General features: G+C 45.5%; 2 protein-coding genes across 2 annotated transcripts in view; both read left to right on the top strand.

Moving 5' to 3' along the window:
- The window catches only part of SEC63 (SEC63 homolog, protein translocation regulator), a 177,182-nt gene that overhangs the window by 73,585 nt on the left and 78,784 nt on the right, over positions 1 to 24,813 (top strand). The gene's annotated exons all lie outside the window — the stretch shown is intronic.
- On the top strand, positions 11,307 to 19,656 carry OSTM1 (osteoclastogenesis associated transmembrane protein 1). Its single transcript, XM_061366763.1, has 6 exons — positions 11,307 to 11,636; positions 14,706 to 14,820; positions 16,282 to 16,379; positions 17,629 to 17,793; positions 18,572 to 18,737; positions 19,045 to 19,656. The coding sequence occupies exons 1-6, from the start codon at positions 11,307 to 11,309 to the stop codon at positions 19,098 to 19,100; spliced, it is 930 nt and encodes a 309-aa protein (XP_061222747.1). The 3' UTR covers positions 19,101 to 19,656.

Below are 24,813 nucleotides of genomic sequence, written 5' to 3'. Positions count from 1 at the left end.
CTGCCGGGGAGCAGCACCCCGGTCGCGGTGTCCTGCTCTGGATTTACATAAAAGTGCGGTCTCTTTGCATCATCCCTCATCTCGAAAGGGTGCTTGACGAACTCGAGACACTCTGCAGTCCTAATTAGTGATTTTTGTCCTCTTGTTACGGGGCTCAGCATCTCATGCAAATGAACTCTTCATCGCCGGCACCATTACCCCTGTGCTAGAATTAACTGACTCTTATCTTTAATGATATGCCGCTGAACTTCTCGGAGCCCGGCTAGCTTTTTATCTTGATTACTCTAATCAATAAGAAATGATAGAGTAGAATTATAAACTCTATTGGCTTTTGAATGTTGCCGACAAGCCCTCTAGATGCGCTCCCCTTTCATTGTTATTTATTAAAATGATCTTCAGCTAACAGGGGATGCAAATAGGGAAATGAACCAGCGAGGGGGGCCGGCACGGAGGGATATTTCCCCCCCTCCCCGGCAACTTCGGGGAGCTCAGATGAGGGCAGGGGGGAAGAGTAAACGAACGGCTCTTTTTACGAGAGGAAGGTAAAAACCCCAAAACTACAACGACAACAGCACCCCGAGCACTCCCCCTTCCCAAGAAATCAGGACATAAACACCCTCCTCCCCCTCCCCGAGGCCTCCGGAAGACGCCGTTGGGGAAGCACCAAAGGGCCCGATCCTGGCCGCCTCCCCCCCATCCCAATGGAGCCAGGGGTGCAGGATCCCACCCAATCCCCATACCACCGCCCCTCCAAGGCAGTCCAACACCCTGTCTCGGCCGCCGGTGGTGGGGGATCAATAACGCAACCGGCAGCAGCCGAAGTCGCCGCAGCGGGGACCGTTCCACAGGGCAGGATGAGAGGAGCCGGCCGGGAATGCACCCTGCACCCTGCGGTCCCTCGCCAGCCCCTTCATCCCGCAAGAAAACATCCTTTCTTATCTGTCAGCAGCAATTAGATATCCTTGCGGTGACAGAGAGATGCACAGCACCGGCACTGTGTCTCGGGGGACAGGACTATGGGAGTATTCTTATACTGTCAGAGTGCCAATTTTGCAGCTGCATTCCCTCCTCCCCCCCCCCCTTTTATTTTTTCCTCCTCTTTTTTCCCTATTTAACCTAAAGGAATGGAAGGAAACGGAACGGGCCAGGGGCCGCCAGCCGGTCCCGCCAGCTCCTCGCCGGCGGCGGTACCGGGCAGCTCTCGGGCTGGGAGCCGGCTCAGTCCCGCCGCCGCTCCGCCTTTTCGTCCCTCTCCATTCCTTCCAGCGAGGAGTCAGTACCCGAGATTTGTGCTAAATTGTTCGGTGGGTGCGAGGAGTGGTTTTTAGATGCAAATTGTCAAGGCTGTCGAGAAGAGGAGGATACATTTAGTTATCTGCATGAAAATGAAACCTCTCTCAAACGAATTTCTAGGGGAAAAATCCCACGTTGACTAAACGAAGAGTGGTCTGGGGGCCGTCATCTCTGGGAGAGGCGGATTTCTCAGCATCTCCGAACCGCGGGCCTGAAGTTACTTCAAATCCTGGCTCTTCGCAAGCACCCATCGGAAAAAAACTCTCCATCTTTATTTCCCCTCGTAGTCTTTAAGCCTGTCCGTAGCATTCCAGCTCCTGCAGCAAATATAATTTTTCCCTAAGAATTTAATTACTTTAAATACTTTCAGTGTAAACCTGTGCTTATCTCGGAGAGGATAATTAATCAGAGCAGAGAAGCAGGCGCCAGGTTCGTGATGAGTTGGAGGGGAAAAACAAAATTAGAATTCCATGAGGGACAAAATTATTTTTCTATCCTTATTCCTGGCATGTGTTGTTTCTTTTTTTTTTTTTTATTATTTATTTTTTAAATATCCAGACGTCCCACAGACACATCAAATCTGTAATTGGCATGTAAGGGAGCAGCACACAGGGTAAGACTAACAAAGTAGTCGTCGGCAGGAAAATTGAAGTTGTGTGCCACAAAGGCAGCCCCTTTCGTGGGGGAAGGGCTCAATGTGGTAAAATCATGTAAAATCTCCATTCTCAGTAACATCTCGTTATTAGGAATGATGACTAAACCTCCAGGATTATTCTGGACTGTAAGTTATCAAGAGCCCACTAATTTCACATTAAAACCCATTGACTGCAACAGCGTGATTGAAGGGTTTTTAACAATTAACATAATCAGAAAATGAGCGGAGATAATTTTTATTCAACTCATTACTTTTTAATCATGTATTTCTTTTAATTAATATCTGCTCCGTGAAAATAACAAAAAGCCGAGTCCCAGCGCGGCCCCGGGCAGGGGAGGCGACCCCGGCGGCGGAGCCGGGGGGGGACCGAGGAGGGACCGGGGGGCACTGGGGGAGGAGGGCAGGGTGGTAGGCCGGCATCGCTCCCAAAGCCGCAGCCGAGACTGCAAGGGCGGCCGCCCGTCAAAACAACCCCCTCCCCACGTAAAATCAAACCCGAAATGGGCTGTGTCCGGCTCTCAGAGCCCCGCTACCCCCAGGCCTTCATTGAGGGGTGCGGCACATCCAGCAGGGCACCGAGCGAGTCCTCCCCAACCCGTGCCCGCTGGCCTGCCCAGCAGAGAGCGTTGGGGGTTTTTGGCGTGTGAGAAGTCCCCCTGTGCACCGCCAGTGCCAACAGGTTGATGGTGCCTCTGGCTGTTGGCTGCACCGCCGCAGCCCCTCTGCCTTGAGCACCAGCCTCAGCTGTGACTTGGGGTGGCTCCAGAGTGCGGGATCCCCCGAGCTCCCCGTCACTGTGGGTGGGGGTGTGGAGGGGTGCTGGGCTTCATCGGCTTCTGTCGTTTTCTCTTCTGAGTGGTTTCAGCCTCCCTGTGGCAAGTTCAGGGCTAGTGGTGAGAGAGGGGATTCCTGTCTTGGAAAAGCCCCAAAAGCTTGGTCTCCAGATTCCCACGCTCCGAGGGAAAACAGAAAATCACGACAGTTCTCTCGAGGTGTGAGGACAGCGAGCCCCGGGTGTATGTGTGTGTGAGAAAGAGTGATGGGCTGCCCCAGCACTGTCCCTGATGAAAAAGAGCCGTGAGCGAGGGGCAGGGCACACCTGAAGGCTGTCCATCCATCTGTCAGTCCGTCTGGGTGCTCACCCACCCTCACCACCCCGCCTGGCCTGGCTCCACGCGTGATTCGGGGCCCGGCATCTCGCAGCCTGGCACATGTGGGTCGGGTCTGGCTGCCTGATGGGGATAGTGGAAAGTGGTCCCATTCGGTGCTGCGGACTTGCCTGTGTCACCCCCTGTGTGCTTTCACTGGGAGCAAAGATGTTGAAAACCCCATGGGAAATTCCCAGCATCACCCATTCCTTAGTTTTATTAATCACTTGTGGACAAAGATACACAGGCTCTGAATAGCTGGAAGATGGTGGGACATCAGTTCACATCAGACAGTGCAAAATAGCCACAGACCCGTTATTTTGCTGCTGGGAAAGGTTTGCCCATGGTGCTAATGAATTCACAGGTTCATGTTGGGTGAGTGGCTTCTCTCCTTCGAGCACTTCAATTAATACAGTCTAGGAAGAGTAGGAAAATCAAATTTTATTCTTTTCTGACCTCTCCTCTGCTACTGGAACTTCCCTTCTCCAGGATCTGCCTGAGGTCCCTCACCAGTGCAACTGTCCCCTTGAGTATCGAATAGGGCTAAATCCTGCCAGTCAGATATTTCAGGACCAGGCCTCTGCACTTGCTCTGCAGTGGGCTGGTACAGACCCTCTAAGCAGAGAAAGATCACGAACACACTATTAGATCAGTTTTAATACTGGGAATGGCTTGTGGGGTTTTTTGTGTTGCTGTTGGTTGGGGTGTTTTTTTGTGGGTGTGTGTGAAACTAATGTGGGTTCTTTTTTTTTTTTTAATAAAAACATGCTAAATGGAAAAAATAAGTGTAAAAAAGCTATTAAAAATAAACCATATGTAAATATCATGCCAGCAGCATAAGATGCATTCACTGCATGTGGTATTTACACCTGAGGTGTCATTTGTGTTTGGTTTTCTTAATAAATTCCGTGTGAAGCCTTGGAAGAGGGGAAGTGACTCTTGGGTCACAGCAGTGGGCCAGGACTGAAACACGGCCACGGAATGCTGAGAGGCGTGACAGCAACTGTTTACAGAATTCCATCAAGTTTTCAACCACCTGTAGCCTTTTGGAACAGCCTGCTGGCTCCCACCAGCATAAGGAAAGCCATCTGGTACTGCATATCATGTTTATAGCTTCTTGACCAGAGGGTGCTCCTGTTTCTGCATACACACAACCTTGGTGAACTCAGCTGTGCACACTTGCAAATTCACAGATGAGAAAGTTTGGCCCTTTGTGGAAACCACAACAGTGAGTTACCCCAGGTGAAAACTAGGCTTGGCTCCTCCTGAGTCCCTCACAGTTCCCACCAGCAAAGAGCCCCTGACCTGTTTTGGGGTGCAGTGTTTGAGTGGGAAGCAGCCACGGTGGACATCACCCACTGTGCTCCTGACTGTTCTGTCCAGCAGTGTCTCTGCTGCTTCCTCACCAGCAGGCAACTTGCTGTTATGATAACCTGATACTGGGCTCAAGACTCTTTCTTTTCCCCTGTCCCAAAATCAACAGAGATGGGGAGTACTTCAGGTAAGATGGCAACTCTGTAGGATAGTCAGTCCTTAAATTTTGATACCTTTACTGAAATAACCTGTCATGTTTGTGTTATGTTATGGCTCATCTTGTTGTGATCTTCTATCCAGAAAGGAAAGAAAAACATTTATCAGGGAATTATATCATCAGATAGAGTAGTTTCTACTATTAAGCGTAAAAGGAAGTACCTAGGTACAACATAAATAAGAGACATAAAGCAAATAACTCCCCAGGACAGGTATATTTGAAGTGAAGACACCTGTTAAAATATTCTCCCTCAGTGGAGGTAATTATTTTGGATGTTCACATCAGCTCCTGCAGCACCGCTTCAGTTCCAACCATGTGTACACCAGAGGGAAGAGCTCCTGCTTCTGTGAGACTGCTAGAGGGAAGGTGTCCTCCCTCCAGGGGAGGACTCCCTCCTGGAGGACTGCAGTACAAGGAGTGAAACCTGAGGGGTGCCCAAGCAGATCCTACGTCTGCTGAAGCGTGGCCATTCTCCTCCCTTGTAAGCCATGTTCTAGGCCTGTGCTTTGGGAAATCGATGAAATTTAGTGGAGATATGAGAGTAGCAAGAAGCAATCTGTGCAAAAGTGAAGAACAGTTTTGGGTTGCTTCCTTCTGAAAGGGAGAACAGGATGGAACCACAATAACACCAGGGGAACTAGAAGCAGAATTTGGCTCACTGGTTATTTCTGAGCATGGGCAGTCATCCACACCTCAGTGAGATATAAAAACAATGTACCTTTCATACTGTTTGTGTTGATCAAGAAATTTTTTGCAGTATTTTCACTATTATGCTGCTTCTAATGTTTCTGCTGTCTTTTAAACATAGTTATCTTCAGAAGTCTTCTCCTCCCACTTTTGTCCTTTTTCCTTATATATATCTTAGCTATTTCTTTGGTATCATCCTGTTTTACTGTCATGAAAGATATCCAGTCTAACAGCTCTTCTTTAATTTCATAACGAACAGCACAATTAAGACTTAATTAGATGCATATAGGTAAGGAAATGGCATGCCACCCATGACCTTAAATGTGGTATCATTCAATTGCTCAAGCAAGCATCTGGAAAACAAACCCCATAAGCTTATTTCAAGCTGGATCTTTACTGTCTGGCATGATTACCTACTAACATTAGTTGTTTTCTAGTCATGATTCTAAAAAGATAATGTGTTTTTTTTTGTTTTTTTTTTTCCTTTCAACAGCAAAAATTCTGACAGGTGCATGAAAATGCCATTTCTCTGTGCACTGGATTCATAGAATGTATTATATGCAGACTTTTAAGGTCTCAGCAAAGATTGTATGGACTTATCTATGATTTCTCAAACTATTACACTATTATATACTTACAGAAAATAACAGCCTTCATATGGAGATGTGTCCCTCTTCAGAAGTGTGACAGAGCTAAATAGGGAAGAGGCTTTGCTGATGGATGTCCCGCCTCAGTATTCTCTTTCTCGCTCTCTCTCTCTTTTTTTGGCAATTGCTGTCTTTCTGGCTCACCATCACAGGTCGCTTCAGTGCCTTTGGATACCTTAGCCCCAGGACAGGGACAGAGGCTACAATAGCTGTAGGCTGCAGGAGCCAATGGCTATGGAAAAATACATAAGTCCTGGGCAGCTCTCTGTGGGCAGCAGTGGTCAGGAAAGTAACCTCTGATCCTTTGAAGATGCCAGGTGGAGGTTCAGCCTCCCCATAGGTGAACCAGCTAGCCATAAGGAGGAGCTGGATGTACCAGGTGGCATCTAACTCTGATTAAACCTTACTCTGACATGGAGGAGGTTCACGATTCTCCAAAATGAGGATGTGGTAGTTTGGATCAGGTGAGCAAATTGTCTGCCATATAATACACAATTTGCCATATAATTGACCCAGACAAACTCATTACAGATCCTGGTTGAGATGGCCAGACAGGCACACTAAATCTAGTCAACAGCTCTTCAGAAAACTTTAATGTTAATAGTCTTTCCTCATTTCATTTGGTAATTCAGGGAATAAACCCTGAATTTGCAGAGCATTTCTAAAAAAGCATTGTGTATGAGGCACTGACACCTATTATCTGTAAGTTCGAAATTCTTGAAGTTCTAGCTGGTGACAGTAATTTCTTGTACTCACCCAGAGAATGATGCTCCTGAGTGTGTCTTCACATTTCAAGTGTTTGACCCTTCCTTGATTCCCAAGTAGCTGATGAAGTGTTACTGCTTTCAAGTGCCCAAGGCTGGAGGATAGGATTTGGCATCTGACTTGCAAAGCCACTGATAAATTTTGGGGTTCCTCTGAAATGATTGTAAATCAACTGGTCTGGGTTCCCACCCCCCCCCCCCCCCCCCTTTATTAAGTCTTTGTGCTATAGTGGAGATGTGACTCTGTCTTCTTGCCCTGAGTGAACAGGCTTTCAAATTCTTTGCTACACACACAGTAAGACAATGCTCCAATGGGACAGTGCTAACAGGCATGGTTTGTCAACCAATTTTTTAACAAAGCTCACATAATCTGTTGAAAATAGGAACTGGCTCAGGCCATAAAACAGTATTGCAGGGATGATTTTCACTTGCAACTAACCAAAAATGCATCAACATGATGATAGTTTATTCAACATATTTATTTCATCCCAAGTTCATTTTCTTGGCTGTGCTGGAGATGTGTGCATGCCCTTAATTAATTACGTACAGCTGTCTTCTGGACCATTTTTGGATGCTCTCCGGAGTCTGGAAAATGGCCATTGAATTGCATGACCCACTGTCAAGCTTTGCCACCAGCCACGACCAGCACATGAAGGAGGCAGCGTTTGCCCTATGACTTAATAGGGACATGCAGAACTGCAACGGAGATAGAGAAGAGAGGATTTCCATAGTCAACGGATGGTTGTACAGGGAATTCATAGCACACTGGTCCTTCACTCATGTTGAGCTTTCTCCTCTTCGCAGTGAAGTTGGTCAATACTAAAAAAAGTTTTCCACTTCCACAGCCCCAGGGACACCTTGTCATGGACAGCTCTCACACCTCCCTGCTCTTGCTGAGCCGTGTTTCAGATGATGAGCAGTCTGTCTCAGGGCAGCAGTTTTGGCTCAGGAGGCAGAGCCCCTTCTCCCCTTTCCTCTTGCCCTCTGCACTGCTGCCTGCCCAGTCTCCCTTCCCAAAGCTATCGCACTTCCCAGGCACCCAACCTCCCGGTTGTCCCTGACTCCTTTCCCTCTTCATTCCTTACATTCAGGTTATCACTTAATTTTCTGATACTGCCTTGACATTTATGGTCTGTCTCTGCTTTTCCAGCCCTTTGGTTTAAAAGCTTTATCCAAGCCATCATTCCTTGAAGATAATAATAAAAATTGAAAACAACTGTTTGGTTCTCAGCTCACAATAGCACAAATCACAGGAGAAAGGGCACTGAAGGCAACAGGGAGACAAGCAGAAGGAAGAACCAGACTCACAGCTTCAAACTGCTTGTTTTCCCTTATTCATACTTCTGTCTCCACAGATCCGGCAAGATGGCATAGGAAATCAATATTCATTTGCTGTGTTCTGTTTCTGCATTGTTAAGGTAAGACTCTTCCTTCTGCTGAATGACATACACCTTTACCTGTAGTCAGGCAGGTACTGAAACACTTGGATGTGTTTACAAGGATAATTGGGACTGTATAACCACACAAGACTTCTGATAAATAATAAAGCTAGTTCTGAGATTTGCTGGTCAAGGCTAAATCCTGTTTGCTTTAGTTGTGAGTATGACCCCTTTGATGAAGCTGAGCAGAAAGGTAATGGCACTACTTATACAAGAAAACTAACCAAGTTTTCTTGACAGACAAGTTGTGCACTACAAGAAAGTTACTCTATTATCAGAGAGGAAGACCATGCTGCTTTAAGGCCCTGTTTCTGGAAAAGTTAGACTTTCTGACTTTGCTTTGTACTGTCATGTTCATTACTCATAAATATATGAAGTGCTTAATGACCAGACATCTTCCTGAGAGGTATGCAGCAATGCACTTATTAATGCCAGAAATGTTTGTATTCTTGTTATGCCTCAGAGATGTCTTCCAAAACTCTTAACCTTCCCCCCCCCCCTTTTTTTTATATTCCTTTTTTAATTTTCCTTTTTTTATTTTCTTCTCCTTTTTCTTTTCATATTTAATTTTTTGTTTTCTTTTTTCTTCTTCTTTTCTTTTTGCTTTTCTTTCTCTCTTTTTTCTTTTTCTGTTCTTTTTCCTTTTTTTGTCTTTCTTTTTTTTCTTTCCTTCTATTTCTTCTTACTCTCTTTCTTCTTATTTTTCTTCTTCTTCTCCTCTTTCTTCTCCTTTTCTTCTTCATCCTTTTATTTTGTTTTTCTTTTTCTCTTTTCCTTCCCTGCTTTTTTATTTTTGTGTATTTTTTAACCCCCCCCTTCTTTTTTTCCCTTTTCCTCCCTTTTCTCCCCCTCTTTCCATCTCCCCCAGCGGCCAGTTTACCACTCGCAAGAAGAGCATGTTCTTCTGCAGGAGACCGTTTAACATCTCTCAAGACGGTGGAAAAGGCACCTCCTCGACCCGCCAAGAAGAGGACGCCGCTCTTTCCCGGCGCCAACCGGCCCAAGGCCCGCGGCAGGGAGAGCCCCGGTGAGGATGGCGAGCGACTGGTCCGGGGAGGGGTCTTCCCATCGCAGGGATGCAGATGTCGGCAGGGCGGGGTGGGACACACCGAGGGCCCTTTCCAGCCCTCCTGCCCCTCGGTGGGACTATGTGCGGGAGTACTGCTGCCCTCTCCTGGGGGGATGAAGACAGGCCCTGCCTGCCTGCCTGCCTGGCCTCCTGCCTGCCCTATTCCCCGATGCCCCCCTGTCTGCCTATCTGCCCGCCGCCCATCCTCAGGGTGGTGCAGTGAGGGGCAGACGGGCCCTATGGCCCCCAGCTAAGCAGCTTCAGGCTTTCAAATGGGGTGGCCTTGCCCGATGAGGTCTTCAAACCAGCAGGAGATGTGCGGGAGGGTATTGTCTGGCTTTGACCAAAACCACAGACAGGCCTGCTCAGGGACTGGGCAGTAGGGCTCAGGAAAGTCCAGCACCCAAAACAGGGCCCTCACCCTGATCAATCTGCAAGTGCAGGCAATCTGGCACATTCCTGACCATGCTGTCATTCTCTGTGCCATAATCATTACATTATTTTCATTAGTTTTCCTTCATTACTTTGAAAGACATTTCTTCACAGCTGAGTTATTCAGCCCACTCAGAGAAGTCAGATGCTCTCTGCTGGTCACTCTTTGCCTCCCCGATGGCATCTTTATCATCATCACCTTTGCTGATGTGTTTTCACCTGACAGCACAAATCCATCCTGGACACTTCCATGGTGTGATGTTTACTGGAAGACTGGAACAAGCTAACACCCAGGAGGCCCAGGTGATATTGAGGTGGGTACAGCTGGGTGCACAGGAAGCTGGTTCAAGAAGCGCTGAACTCCTGGCAGCTGCCACAACTGTCATGCCACCACCAGCCAGTGCTGCCTCCTGTCACCAGTGTCACGTGTGCAATACTCAACCAGATGCAAGAAGTGGATGAGGCCATTCCTGCTCAGCTCTGTTATTCCCAAGACACCATGGCACGGGGTTGGGGAGGTCTGCTCTGCCTCTCCAATGTATATCTGACCAGAGCACTAAGAAATCCTAACTCAGGAAAAAGCTTTAGTCAGATGGAACAGGCATGTGGGCAAAGTCCTGCGAAACAGAATGGTTATTAGACAGCCTGGCACTTCCATCCCTGGAAGTGCTCAAGGCCAGCTTGGATAGGGCTTTGAGCAAACCGGCTTAGTGGAAGATGTCCCTGCCCATGGCAGGAGGGTTGGAATGAGATGATTTTTAAGGTTCCTTCCAACCCAAACCAGTCTATGATTCTGCTATTCTATGATACAGCCCCTGGAGAAGGGGTTACCTGCTGCTGTACTCACTCCTGTTTTTCTTTGGTGGCTGTGGTTTTATCCAGAAGTGGCCATGGGACAGTCTGGGGCCAAGTACCAACAAAGGCGTCCAGTGTGAGGTAAAACATTGGAAATATTTTGCCTGCAGAAAGATGTTATTTTCCTCCCTTGACAACTTTTTTTCTAATTGTTGCTGTATTTTCAGCATATTTTAAAGTCACTTCACATACAACAGATACTTTCAAATCCCCTTTTCATAGAATCATAGAATGGTTTGGGTTGGAAGGGACTTTAAAGCTCATTCAGTTCCAACCCCCTGCCATGGGCAGGGACACCTTCCACTAGACCAGGTTGCTCCTGGTCCCCATCCAACCTGTCCTTAAACACTGCTAGGGATGGGGCAGCCTGTTCCAGTGGCTCACCACCCTCACAGGGAGTAATTTCTTCCTTCTATCTAACCTAAATCTACTCCCTTTCAGTTTAAAGCCATTATGCCTTGCGAGAGTGGAGCAGAGGGCCAGGATCACCTCCCGCGACCTGCTGGCCACGCTTGTTTTGATGCAGCTCAGGACATGGCTGTGTTCCTGCGCTACAAGCGCACGCTGCCGGGTGATGCTGACCTTGTTCCGCACACCCACGCCGCACAGAGCACAGCGGGAACCCGGTACACCCGCAACAGCACCAGACGCACGCCGCTGCAGTCCCGCCCCGATGGCCCCGCCCATTGCCCCGCCCCTCCCGGCCTCAGCAAATGAGCCGCTGCGAAAGAGGCAGGGGTAGGCCGCTTCTTGGTGCGGCACTTCCGGTTCCTCGGCGCGGCTGTTATGGCGCCGCTGCTGTGGCAGGTGCTGTTGCCCGCCCTGGCGCTCGCCCTCGGCCCCTCGGCCACCGGAGGGTCGCGCCGGCTCCCGGCGCTGGAGGCGCTGGGCGAGGCGGAGGAGCTGGCGGAGGAGCTGTGGGGGGCGGGGCTGCCCGGAGACCTGCCCGAGCTGGAGCCCGAGTGCCGCCAGCTCCTCGCCGACTTCGCGGAGGGCAGCGCGGCGCTGACGGGTTGCCTGGGCCGCAGCGCCCGCCCGGTGCGGCTGTGCCAGGCCTGCCATCCCCACTACCGGCACCTCCTCGCACAGTACGGCAACATCGCCCGTGCCGTTGGGGTGCGTCCAGGGGGCCGGGCGGGCGGGTGAGGGGGCTGCCAGGCTGCTCTGGGCTGGAGGGGGGCAGTGCGCGGCTGTTCCCGCTGCACTGGGGCCGGGCTGGGGGCCTGGACAGCCTCTTTGAGGCTTCCAGGCAGGTAAGTTCTGTGCCAGCGCGCCGCTGGGCCCTACGCAAATGGCTGTGAGTCCCCGGCAAGGCAGGCGGGCGGGCCCCATGCCGAGAAGCCGCTGCTTCGATGCCCCTGCGGGCTGTTAATGGGTATCTCTCCCGGCTCCGGGCCCCGGCGGCGTGCTGGGGTGAGGAGGGGTGGCGTGTGTCAGGCCGGGCCTGGTGTGGCTTGTGGTGTGACCTTTGAGACGCCGAGAGCAGGGCACCCGTGTTCTGAGTAAGCGGATCTCCAGCCTGCAAAGCTTAATTCCCAGACTGCAGGTGTGTAAGGCAGTTTAGCAGGGGCTGGGGGTGTTTGGAAAACACTGCTGTCAGTGACAGCAGACTTCTGCGGCCTGAACTGGAACCAGTCAAAGCGTGGTCTGAGCCACCAGCCTGTGGCATGGTCTGGGGCAAGTTGCTCCACCTGCAGAAAAAAGGCTGTGTAAGTGGAAAAACTTGAGTTGTTCTTGCTGATGTAGCAGTGGCTAAAGCAGCACTCTGGCTCACTGGTTGTATATAGCACCAATGAGGAGCACTGCCAGAGCTCAGTTGCCTGGTACTTTTTGGAAAATTGGTGGTCCTGAAGCTGTGGCCAGTGATGCACATTATGTCTGGGGAGCTGTGTCACACTGGTTTTGCCGCCAAAGCTGATGGGAGTGTGTGGCAGCAAAATAGGAAGTCCTGTGTGCTGGCTGGAGTCTGTGGATCCCACCAGTGGGAAACCTTGGCTGAAGCTGGGTCTTCTGTTTACATTCTTCAGACTCTTGATCATTAGACCAAAGAACCTTTGTCTGTTCTGTGATAATGGCTAGAAGGGGGTGCCCTGGTAAGAGGACAAGCGGAGAGCAAGTTTATAGTTCCGTGGATTATGCTTCCAGTCTTGGGATTTCTGAATCTCTATTTAGAATTGCTACTGACAAGAATAATTTGTTGTCCTTTAAATCCGGGTAAACTCTGGAGCTGCAGTGTCCTGCTGCAGGCCATTTTGTAGCTCAGTTACCTGATGTGTGAAGAAGTGTCATTCTGGCTTTGATGTGTTGTCTGCTCACTTACCTACGCCACCCCAGTGCTTGTATTGGAAAGCGCATGGATGTTCGTTTGATAATTGTGCTCTCCAGGGCAAGCATCTTGCCAGTGCTCTCTTCTTTCAGTTTGTAAACCTGTAGTTGTTTTATTTGTTTCTAATATGGAACCTGCTTCATATCAGTGACTAAGTAATGGCAAAGTGAGAAACTGAGTATGTAATTCCCTTGGGTATTTTCAGCATGATGTTTTGGCTGGGATTAGGTTGTCAAACATATTCCAGTATTTGCAGTACTTACGAATTCATTACAGCTGCTGTGCTTGAGTAGTGGCAGCCTGGGAGGACTGGTCCCCTGTGTGGTCTGGAAGGCACATCTGTATTAAAGAGCATTTGGCTTTCCTTCTGTGTGTGGTTTAAGTAACCAAGTAAATAAAGGAAGTGAGCTCTTGCAGCCTCAGTCCACCATCACAAGTAATCAGATATCTGATGGTTTTATCTTTGCCATCCTACAGTGGATATAGTGCAGCATGAAAGTAGCAGCCAAGTTAAGTTTTGGACAACCCTGAAATGTCAAATCCTCCTCAGCTAATTGAAGAAATAAATTACCCATGTGTATTTAAGTCATGATACAGGCCTACTTGCTTCAGTTTTGGATTTAAAGTGCTTTTTCCCCACTCATGAGTTCATCTGGTGAGGAAGTTTCACAGTTAAGTCTTTATGAAGCAACTGGAGAGTTTTTCCACATACACACAAACGTGCAAGAGAGTTGTTCAAGTTGATAGAAATGAAATCAGGTGAATATCAGAGTTACCAGATGTGGCAATAGTCTAGTTCTGCAGCTGAGTCTCAAGGCAAACTTCCTATTTAAAAAATAAGCCTATTTTAACAAAGGGAGGCAGAAACTGAATCTCGAAGCTCTGTAAATAGGAACATCTCTTCCATTAAAGAGATTATTTTCTTCTATGTCCCACATCACTTATCAAAGAGGCTTTTGACAGCTTTGGCAATTTTGAGAAGTGCTTAAGTCAACTTAGCAGCCAGAAACCGGGAGCTAGAGCACAGGAGTCAGCTGACTGGAGGTCATGGCTTTGTATTGGTGATTTGAAGGAGAAAATAAAGCTTTGAGGGAGAAAAACACTGTTGTGAATTCTGATAGGAATACTTTCTGTTTGTTCTGTAACTGCTTTTATAGTCGCTCTGCGTTGTTTTATGAGCTTGGTCCAGAGAATAAGTTGCTGTAAGCGTTGTGCCAGTGCCTGCTTTGAAGATGGGGCTGGGAGGTGTTGGGTGGCTGGTTTAGACAGATGAGCTACTACCTGTTTTCTTGGGAGGACAAGAGCCCAGCTTGGCCACAGGCTGGTGGGTGCCACCACAGAACACTGTGCTCCTGGTATTGCTGCACTGGGAGGAAGCTTGCTGCTGATACAGCACAGTGGTACAGGGGTTTCACAGGTTTTCTGCTGTTTGGGTTTGCTTTATTTTGAGGCCAGTCCCTTGGTTCAGCTTCTTCAAATGTTCCTTCAGTCCAATAAGAACACCACCATCCTTCTCTCTGACTGCGTCTGCCTTGGGTGGGCTTCTGAGGCAGCAACCCAGAAGTGGATGGGGATGAGCTACCTGGCAGAGTAGGACCTGCCTTTGTGCTGGTCTTTTATTTGTTCTTGACTGACTTGTATACAGTCTTAGTAGATCTTCAGAGACCATGTGCAGTGAGCTATGCTGCTCATAGTATGAATTGGAAGAACAAGAAACTTTTATTGTTCCATCAGTTGCTCTGCCTGTTCTAGAAATGTTTGTGATTTTTTATCTGTGATTGCCTATAATACATTTCAGAATTTTCTCTTTGTATTGCTAACACCTGACTGCTTTCTCTGTTGTTTCCTTTTTCTCCCAGAATTCTTCTGAGAGCCACAATTGTGCCAAAAGCATCTTGACCTCAGACAGGCTGCAAATAGTTGTGACCCTTTCTGACTTCTTCAATGAAACCTGGGAGGCAGCCAACTGTCCAAGTACGTGACTTCTTCTGTAGCTTTCATGCTACTGTTATGACGTAGTTCCTGAAATTTGTGCTGATCAAAATTGTACGTGCTTGTTTAAATACAGTCAGTAGGTAACACAAAAATTCTGAACTAAAGCCACTCGAAGGGTACAGGAGCTTTTTATTCATTGAAGGGTACTGCCAAAATCCAAGGGCACTGGCCTGTCAGAGAACTTAGTTGTTACATGAAGATTTATTTTATACTATTCTTTCAAAAATTAGTCTTCTTCATTTTCTTTGTGACCTACAGACCTTACCAGAGACTTTCCTGGGCTTCATTGCAGTTTCTTCTCCATCTTCCTCTTTTTTAAAAAGACTTGTATAAGAAACTTTTATCTGTTAGTAAAGTCAGTAACTTTGGGATACTTACGTATGTTGAACAGCACCTGGCTCCACAGCCGTGCTTTTGATTTCATTTTATGGGTGGAGTGTGTCCAAGTCTGTCCCTGTATCTCCCTGTGCCCATGCTGGTGGTGCTGTGTCGTGCTTACAGCTAAATTGTGGCTTTTTTGCCATTCCCCTGGTGTGGGAAGTGGGACCCTATGCTGGAAAACAGGGGGAGTAGCACTATGGAGTTGAGTGTTAAAAGATACTGTGTTCGCTGCAAATTCCTTTGAGAGCCCAGAAGAGTTTTTCCTTTGTTGAGGGCTGGAAAGGCAGTACAGGAGCAGCACTGTGGGCTGTGCCGTCCTGCCGTGCTTAATCTGTGACCTGTGTGCTGCCTGCCTGGTGTCCAGCAGAATGCTTGCCCTCAGTACTGATGGCGCTTCCTTCTTTCAGGAGAATTTTATAGGATGTTGGCTTGCTCTCACGGTGCTGTTGCTGAATGTTGAAATTCCCAAACCACTGTTGTTTTCAAGTGTCTGACTGGTTAGAACACCTGAAGTAGGGTGGGGTGAGGTGGCTGGAAGCAGTAACATGGTAGGGTTGAGCCCATGTCTGGGAGGAAAGCCCTAGAGGTCCCCTCAGAGCTGGTGAAATGGTCAACTCTTTTCTTAAACAGCAGTAACCTGCACTCTGTTTTTTATTACTGTGTTCATGGTCTAGCCGTTTCCTGATGCTCTCTGTTTCATCTTCACTACTGGTGCTTCTGCTTTCACAAAATGGCTGTTACTGTTGCTGGGCAAAGCCAGATTTGCGGGCTGGAAAATAAGAGTAATGTCTTGTTTTATCTTCAAGTCCAAAGATAATTCCAGTCCCCTCTTCAGAAAGCTCTTGATGATAGTCTTCATCTTTCACTTAATCAAGGCCAATTAATTCTGAAATATGTTCTCGATGAAGAGTTAGGTCAGCAGGTCTGAGACATCAGTGGCAGGCAGATAAGAAAACCACAGTGTTGACTAGAGCTCTTTTTTTTGCAGGAGTGGAGTATCTGAGGCTTGTTGGCTATGGAATGTTAGAATATCTTGATGTTTTTCTTTCTCTTTGACAGATTGTTTAAAGAACAACAGTGAGGGATTATCAGATTCTACTGTAGAATTCCTGGATTTATTCAATAAATCTCTGACATGTTTTGAACATAACCTTCAGGTAATTTATGCTGTGTACTCGAGAGAAGCACTGAATCCTCTAATTGTTAGCAAAATCTTACTTGTGCTGAATAAACTGCAGATAAAGATTAGGCAAATAAATTGCTGGTGAGTTGAGAATTTTAGGCAGATAAAGCAATGATCTGTTAAACACAGTTGTCTACAGATTGAGAGCATCAAATTGATTGTAATTGATATTCACCTTGACTTAATTTTACATGTAATTGCAATGCTACTTCACATCAGAATTTCTGAATTCACAATAGTTGATAATTATATAGTAAAACCTGGCAAGTCTGCATGCTGTCTCTTTTCCTATATCTTTGTGGAACTGTTGTCTTCTACCTTAATTCAATCTTTAAATAACCTTTTGATAATATAGACTAGTTCAGAAAGACCAGCTACCTCAAATTGTTATAACAATTCCTTTGACTAGTAAAATTATGGGTAGTTAAAGTTTGTCCATATTGCAGAGGCAGTATAACTTAGTGAAATAAATGTGGTAATTGTCCTTAAAGAAAATCACCTAAATAGCCTAAGAAACTGTGCATATTCCATTTTAAACAGAAACTAGACAAGTTCTAGAGTTGTTCAGTAGTAAAAATGGGAAATGATGTGTGTAGGCTGATCTCTGAGGAAACTGTTGGGGTTTTTTAATCATTAATGATTTCTAGGAAATACCTCTTTTGTCTTTGTTTGGGAGCAGTGTGGACTGGCCTGCCGGTCAAGTGTCTGAACTGGAACTTAACTCAGTGGTTGATTAGTAGCTGGTACAATCATTACTGGGTTGCAGTATCTGTCCCTGTCAATATAGCTCAGTAGTTGCAACCTACCAGTTGTTAGGTATGGGCAAATAAAACCAAAAAGACAATGAAGGAACACAATAGCTCAGGCTTCAGAGTAACATTCAATTACTAGTAAGTTATTTTTTCTTCCTGAGTACCGGTATTGTAAAAATGAGTGTTTAAATAAAAAACCTCACTGCTAGTTCAAAGAACAATTTGAGATGTTGAACTTGCAGGAAATGGGACTTGTCCCTACTGAATTAGGGTTGGTCCCTTTTCCTCCTGCTTTCTTGTGTGAGTTTTCCATCTGGGCTTCTACTCAATCTAGGATGCTATAAATCAGGATTTCGGTTCAAACTCGAGTCTAGATTTTAAGTGATGGCTTTTTTAAGTTGTTTTTTTTATTTATTTTTTGTTTTAAATAATGCATTAAAACAGCATGTTTACAGAGATTTATAACCCTAGGGACAAACCATCCATCTGTCACCAAATAACTACACAGAAGTATGTAAAAACTGCAACGAAACCTACAAGATGTTGAATGACCTGTATAACAACTTGCAAAGATTGAACAGGCAAGGTGGTGAGTCTGGGCACTCTGCACACTTGTGTATCGACGTGGAAGATGCAGTAAGTATTTATTAATACTCGACAGGGAGACCTTATTGCGGAGTTCTTCATTAATCCGTCATTTGTGCTTGTCTTGCTAGGGATTGCCTTTTCCCTTTAGGCTTGCAGCAGTGCCTTTGACAAGCTCATGTCCTGTGGGGGAAAGTTAGCTTGTGGGGCTATCTTGGTCTTGTCCTCGGTCAGTGTGGCAGGAGTGTGACTGAAGCTTCTGGTCACCCAAGTGCATTCCCGTTTGAGTAGCTGCAATTCCATGTCTTGTTTCTGCGAAGGGGATGGATTTAAAGAAAAATAATCCCTTTATCTTCTGTGAAGCTTTACTGCTATTGTTCTGGCTAGCGTAATAATTGATTCTTTATTACAGCAGCTGTTTCTAGGGGTCCTTGGCATTGGCGACATGTTTGGAAACAGCTTTGTTATATTGTGGGGTTTTAAGTGGTTTGGGCAAAAGGAGTGCTGTTGAAAGCGTGGGATTAGCCCTGTCCCTGAAGTCTGTTAGTGAGTTCTCTGGGAAATGGGCATGTGTGATGTCTGTAGTGTTTCTGAGTACAGTCTGTTTTTGAAGCTTGTAAAAGTTTTGGTGTGAAGTTTTGGCTCATTTTAAATGTCTGTTTCTACATTTCTGGGGATTTTCTCGCTTCTGGGGGAGGTCTGTTAAAGTGTTGTTTTCTGAGATAATATTTGAACACTTGAATGTCTTGAGACCTGAATGTTTGCCATGCTGCACAGCAGAAGTGCATGTGCTTGCTTTCATGGCTTGCTTATGTGGTTTTTTTTTTAGATGAATATCACTCGGAAGCTTTGGAGTAGGACTTTCAACTGTTCTCTTCCCTGCAGTGATACAGTCCCAGTGATTGCAGTTTCATCCTTTATTCTCTTCCTACCTATTGTTTTTTATCTTAGTAGCTTCCTTCACTCAAAGCAGAAGAAGCGGATACTCATTTTGCGTAAGTGATGGTGCTGGCATTTCACTATGAGAGCTGGGTGGTGCCAGGGACTCACTTGGCTCTTGTGGGAGTGGGGGCCCAGCCAGATCTGCCTGCAGCTGTGCTGACGGCGCTAATAGCAACTATTAGTCTGCTGCTGTCCCCTGAAGAAGGGTAGTAAAGAGCTATAGCCATATCTTTTCATTAAAGTTTCTGGACGTGAACGGAAAGCTGTTTGCAAGTCTGTGTCGGATAAATAGAGGGAGTGGAGAGACTAGTTTTGTGGAATTCTTTGTGTTTAATTTTCATATAATTTTTCCCTTTCTAGCCAAGCGCATCCAGTCAAATGCCAGTCTTGTGAACATCCAAGAAAAATACAGCTGAGCTGCAAAACAAAACCTGAGAACTGCTGCTGGTATACAGTGGGTACAATTGTGTTGGAATGAGGCCGGCACAAAAGAGGAGTTAATTACGGTTTAGTGTAATGATACAGAGCAACACAAGTTAAACAAAATGCTGTCTGACTTCTAAGCGAGCATATTAACAAACATGACAAGGCAGGGCTGTGTGACACTGTATGGACTCTGGTTTTGGAAAATCTGTGGTTTTTTTCCTTTCAGTCTTGAGTTGAAGCTGGTTTTTCTGTTTCTAAGCTTTTGTACTTCTCATCAGTAGAGTAGCTGCACTTCTCTTGCATAGTCTTGTTTCATATTTATCTTATTTGCTTCCTAGAAACCTAAGATTCAGAATCTTTTTGAGGTGATTTTTGTAGACAGACAAAACTTGAAATAATATTTGATGTTCCTGCTTGAAACATTAGGTTAAATTCTCCATAACACTCAGTCTTGCCAGTCTTGGGAGGGACAGGAAATCTTTAAAAACATCCCCATCTTTCCTATACTCCTCTCAAGTCATGCTGCTGGTATCAGTTAAAAGAAAAGCAAAAAGGCATGAAATATGCAGAGAGAGCGATAAGATAGAATGTCTAAAACCAGTAACAAAAGCAAGAGAACTGCCAGTGCCGGACTAGAATAGTAATCATCGATGACTACAGTATTTGGTTATCTCTGAAACAGACGGCATATTTAGTTATTTGCACGCTTCAACCACTAAAATCATTGCTTTTCATATGTTAACTTTTCAGAGGCTTATTTTAGATGTCTGTTTGGGTAACCAAAAGCTTCACTCCTTGTCTGTTTATTGTGTCATTTCCTTTCCTTTTTAATTATAAAGATATTTTTTTGGTTTGGTTTTCTTGTTGTTTATGTAGAGAAGTGAGGTAGAGTCAAGTCACTGGAGATGCTGAATTTCTTCGTCTAGAGCTTGCTATGGCTTAATACTGAGGTGTGTTTACAGGAGCTTTGTAGGGGGAAAAGCTGCTTTTTCTGGAGAAAAGCTTCCTTTTCTAGGTAATACGTATTTAGTAGTAAATGAACCAGGGGGTTCTCTAACTTAAAAACTGTCCTGAAGGACAGTGAAGGTACTGTGTGGGGAATTGAATTTTCCAGGAATAGTTCTTACAAGGAAACAAGGCCTGTGAAATAGATGAATGTAAACAAATTCAAGCTTACAGGATTCCAAAGCTGATGGAGGAATGGGTACAATAACTGATCGGGCAATAAGCACTGGGTAGTGCTGCTGACAGGCTGTGGGTGCAATTCAGTGGCTGCAGCAGTACCGACGGTTCAGGCTGGTTATTATAGTACTGATTTGGGAGAGTTGAAACGATTTATAGCTGTAATTGAGGTTAATGAATGCCAGAGTCTTTGCTGCCTTTTTGAAATGGTTCTCTAAACTTGAGGTAAAAATGAATGGCTATTACAGCCAAAAGATTAGATTTCTCTTGGAATCTGCGTGTCTGATGTCTGTCAAAAACCACTATGGAATAGTCTTGTGTATTTGACTTGCTTTGGAGCCTACAATGTTAAATTTTATCTTTGCACTAAGGCTCAAATAAATGTGTAACAAGGTAACAAAACACTCCTAAAGCTCTTCAGATCATTGGTTTTCTTGTCCTTTTTGTGTTTTTACAGAGTTAGGACATGCTGACAGCTCTTAAGTCAAGTTGACAGTATGTTGAATATTGAGAAAAACACCATGTTCGTGCTTGGTCCCACCCATGATTGCCTTTTTGTATTTTATCAGTCAGAAGTGTTTATCTCCCTCTGTTGAACATATGAATTACTAGGTCAGCAGTCAGTTTGTTCTAGGCAGTTTACAACAATAACACAGAACTGTGTTTCTTGTGGTTATTATGTAAAGTTACCTTCTTGCGGCTGGGAGAGGCATGCTGCCTTTAAAAAAAAAAGGATTATTTTTTAGATCTATTATTCTTAAACTTCAACTTTCTGGGACTTATTCAGCTGCCTGCTTTAATAGCATTACATTGATTTGGGACATCATATGATTGAGAACTGGTCAAAGGATTCTTTCATTCGCGCATTTAAAGCCAGTTTATATGTGCAGCATTTCAGAATGACTGCTTTTATACTGTAAGCAGTGGCTTTTTGAGCACATTCACGTTAAGTAGGTCTGAAAGTCATTACTTTTGGATATGGTGGTTAAGCACTTTAAAAAAAAAAAGAAAAGAAAAAATTAAAAAATCAGCTTTTCTTATTTTGCTGGCTGCGGAGCCAAACGGAAATAGTCCTGTGGCTTTGGTTGGTCTTTATGGTAAAGCAACAGTAAAGTTTACACTTGAGATTTTTAATATTACGTCTACTATCTTCTCTTTTTTTTTTCCTTCAAACTTTTGTACTACTGGCTCTCTTTACACAGTGTTATGTTAGGCTATTTCATATATAAATTGCTTGAATTCTCTTTATACATGCTTTCCTAAAGAATGTGGAAGAACACAGACTGTGTTGAAGGAGTTAGAATTCTTTTTGCTGCTAGTCTTTCATCTTGATTTGTTTTTTGCCTTTTTGGTATTATATGTACTAAATAGGATGGACTTTGACATCCTGGTTGTTTGTATCTTTTTGTGCAAATAAAGATTTCTTACTGTGGGGTAGCATTTTGATTCGTATTTATACTTCCTAGGAATCCTCTAAACATGGAAAGTCGGCTCTAATAAAGATTGTCAATAAACTATGAACAGTGTGGTTACTTAATTGCTTCATTTCTAGTAGTTGCATACTCCTGCTGTTCTGGGTCTGTGTTCAGAAGCACCTGCTTATTATTCCTCATTATGCCATTTGCAGGAAAACTGCATCAGAAAGATGTTTTCAGAGCAGTGCTATGCTGAATTACGGAACAAATGAACTGCAACTACTGAGAAAGGCTGAAGTTTCAGCTCAGTCAGAGCTTACTGAAGTATATTGAAAGGTGCCTGGTAGTTGCAGCGGAGTTTCTTGGGGGTGTGTGTGAGTAAGGCTAGTGGAGATAACTTGCTGTCTCTAGGGGCAGGATTTTGGTTGCCTGCATTGTCAGCTTCATCAGGCATAGTGCTGGATTGCTGTTGAGCTGAAAGATTTCCTTAAAAATGGCAGCGCAGTGCCTCACTATGGAGAGAGCTGGGTGTCTCGCCTGGTGGCAGCAGCCTTGTGCACTAGTGGTAGGATGTGCATCATTTGCAAGGGGCTTCCAGGAAGGTTGGGGAAGTTGTAATGGCAGTGGGTGAGGTGCGGCTTAATCTGGAAAAGTAGGAATGGTTCTGGTTGCCTGTATGCTTGGGAGAAGGACTTGAAAGGGGGTAAGCACAGGAGAAGGGCAAGTGGGAAGTGTGGGGGATTTGCCCAATGAGTGGAGCAGAAGCTCAGAGCGTAACTGAGGGTGGAAATGTGGGGTTTTTTAAGCACACTTGAACAATGTATTTTTGAGGAGGCTGTTGCAGTTCATGGTTGAAAGATGCTGAGAAAAGAGGGTACAAATGGGGCCTTAATTGCAGCTGGGCTGGAAAGGGGGAAAACTGGCTCATTGGTGGAGGTGAGATTGGGGATTTGTAGCAGAGAGATGGAGCAGCTGAGCCCAGGTACCACACTGGTGTGTGATGGGACACGTGGGTGGACTGCCTGTACAGGTTGGGAATGGGAGCAAGTAGTAGGATGGCAACAGGGACTTGCTTCTGAGTTACTTAAAAGCAACTGCTTTCTTCTGGGAGGATACCAGAGTTGTATAATGCTGTTGAAGTGGATGGTTTTGAAGTAATCCTGGTTGAAAGGCTCTCCACAAAGCTTCTAGTTCAAGCTGAGGACTCCTGTTCAGCACTAAACAGGGGACTTTTTATTTAAAACAAACAAAACCCAGTTCTTTTGGGTCTTCAAGCCAAAACCCTTGGCTGCTTTTGGTTGTGTTGTTTTTTTTTGGGGGGGTCCCCCATCTTTATAAATGCCTGCTGCAATCACAAGATAGCTTCAGCATTCTATCTAGTACTTTGTTTCTGATGCTTACTGTCCAGCTAATTGAGTACCATCAAATCTTCTTGCATTTCTGCTAATTTATAGATGAGTTTTCATGTGCTGAATATGAAGTTTCTCTGGAATGATGAGCTCTGTGATTAGCAGAGTCACTGCACTCCTAATCAGAGCATGGGCAACTTACCAATATTTGTTCATATTTTGTTGTGAATTTTCCCTCTCGCGCTGGTGTAAGCATTTTCAGCCTCATCTTTGTGTTTGTGCAGGATGCACCTTTTCTATTTTTGCCAGTGTACAAAGTTACACATCAGAAGAGTGGAGTCTATACATGCTGAAACTTCTGTGAAGTGTTGCTTCTTGCATCATTGTGATCAGTGTCTGCTGCTACTCGCTGGAGTCGGCCAGGGTGATGCATGTGGGACTAGTACTCTTGTGTTGTTCTGAGAGTTGAAACTCAGTGTCTAGCTTGGAGATCATCATCTAATCTAAGGCATCCCCTGTGAGGATCAGGGCTTGTGAGCATGAGGCTGGTCCTGCCTGTCTATAGAGGGCCTCGTCCACTTGGTCTTCCTTGTTGCATGGCCTCACTATGTCACCTGTCCCTGCCCTCCCTTTAATCCTGACCCATATGCTCTTGGTTGGCTCCTCATCCATCCCCAGGCAGAGCTCCATGCACTCCAGCTGGTCATTGACACAGAGGATGACATCCAGTCTCTGTGTCGCCTGCCTGTCCTTTCTGAGGAGCCTGTATCCTTTGACATACATGGACACAGACAAACTGCTGATGCCTAGGGGAGGCCATTTGGCATTGGGGAGCACTTTGCTCTTTCACCTAAGCCTTAACAATGTTTCTTCCCCTCCTGCCAGCCCTACTTCAAGACCCTGCTCAATCAGGGTTGTCTCCAAAACTGAATCAAGTTGTTCCTACTAATTTCTGATCTGTGTCAAGGATAGTGCTGGGGAACTGGCAGTGTGGGGCAGTAATATAGGAATACTCTGTAGTATAGCTTTGGAAGGAGCCTGCTGCTTGAAGTGTGAGCTAGGTTTAGGCTTTTTCCCTTCTGTACAGCATCTTTGCAAATGGGATTTGGCAGGGATAGGGCTGATTGGGTGACAGGATGGCAGGGATGCTGTTGCAGTGTTTTGCAATGTTGGAGATGCAAAGTTCCATCAAGTAAACCACTAATTAGTTTTTAAAAGTAACAAGTTGTGATGGACGTAAGTTAAATGAACTCGGAAGTCCTCCCCTACTCTCATCTGAGGTGAAAATATTTGAAAGCTCTTTCAAATATTAAATGAAAGAGGGATACTGGCTCATGGCTCGATTGAAGTTTTAACTTCTAATACCAAAAGTTCCCCTCTGGTGCCAGCACAGTAAGTATCATGGATTGCTGCAATTAAACCAGTGCCTTAAGTTATTCATAATACCCTTTCTGGGCAGCATTCCCACCTGCTTAATCTGTGCTGTAGAGGCGTTTATTAGAACTGACTGTTGAAAACCGCCAAGCTAAATCAGACGCTAGAAGGAAATAAATAAAAAAATCAATATGATGCCCTTAAACTGGTTTAATATGTCTTTCCTCTTCAATAATCCTACATGTTACTGATTTATTTGCTGTAATGAACATGCCATTCAACTGAAACAAGATTAGCTGCTTAAACCGCAGCATTAACCACGGAGCAACTTTAATGCTGCTTTATGTTTCATTGTAATGCTCAGCACTTACAGTGGTGTCTCT

This window comes from Neopsephotus bourkii, unplaced genomic scaffold, assembly GCF_033783945.1.
Source record: "Neopsephotus bourkii isolate Nb327-2 ecotype Australia unplaced genomic scaffold, CSIRO-AGI_Nbou_v1 NB_1358, whole genome shotgun sequence".
Classification (NCBI taxonomy): domain Eukaryota; kingdom Metazoa; phylum Chordata; class Aves; order Psittaciformes; family Psittacidae; genus Neopsephotus; species Neopsephotus bourkii.
This window is presented reverse-complemented; position numbering and strand designations above follow the sequence as displayed.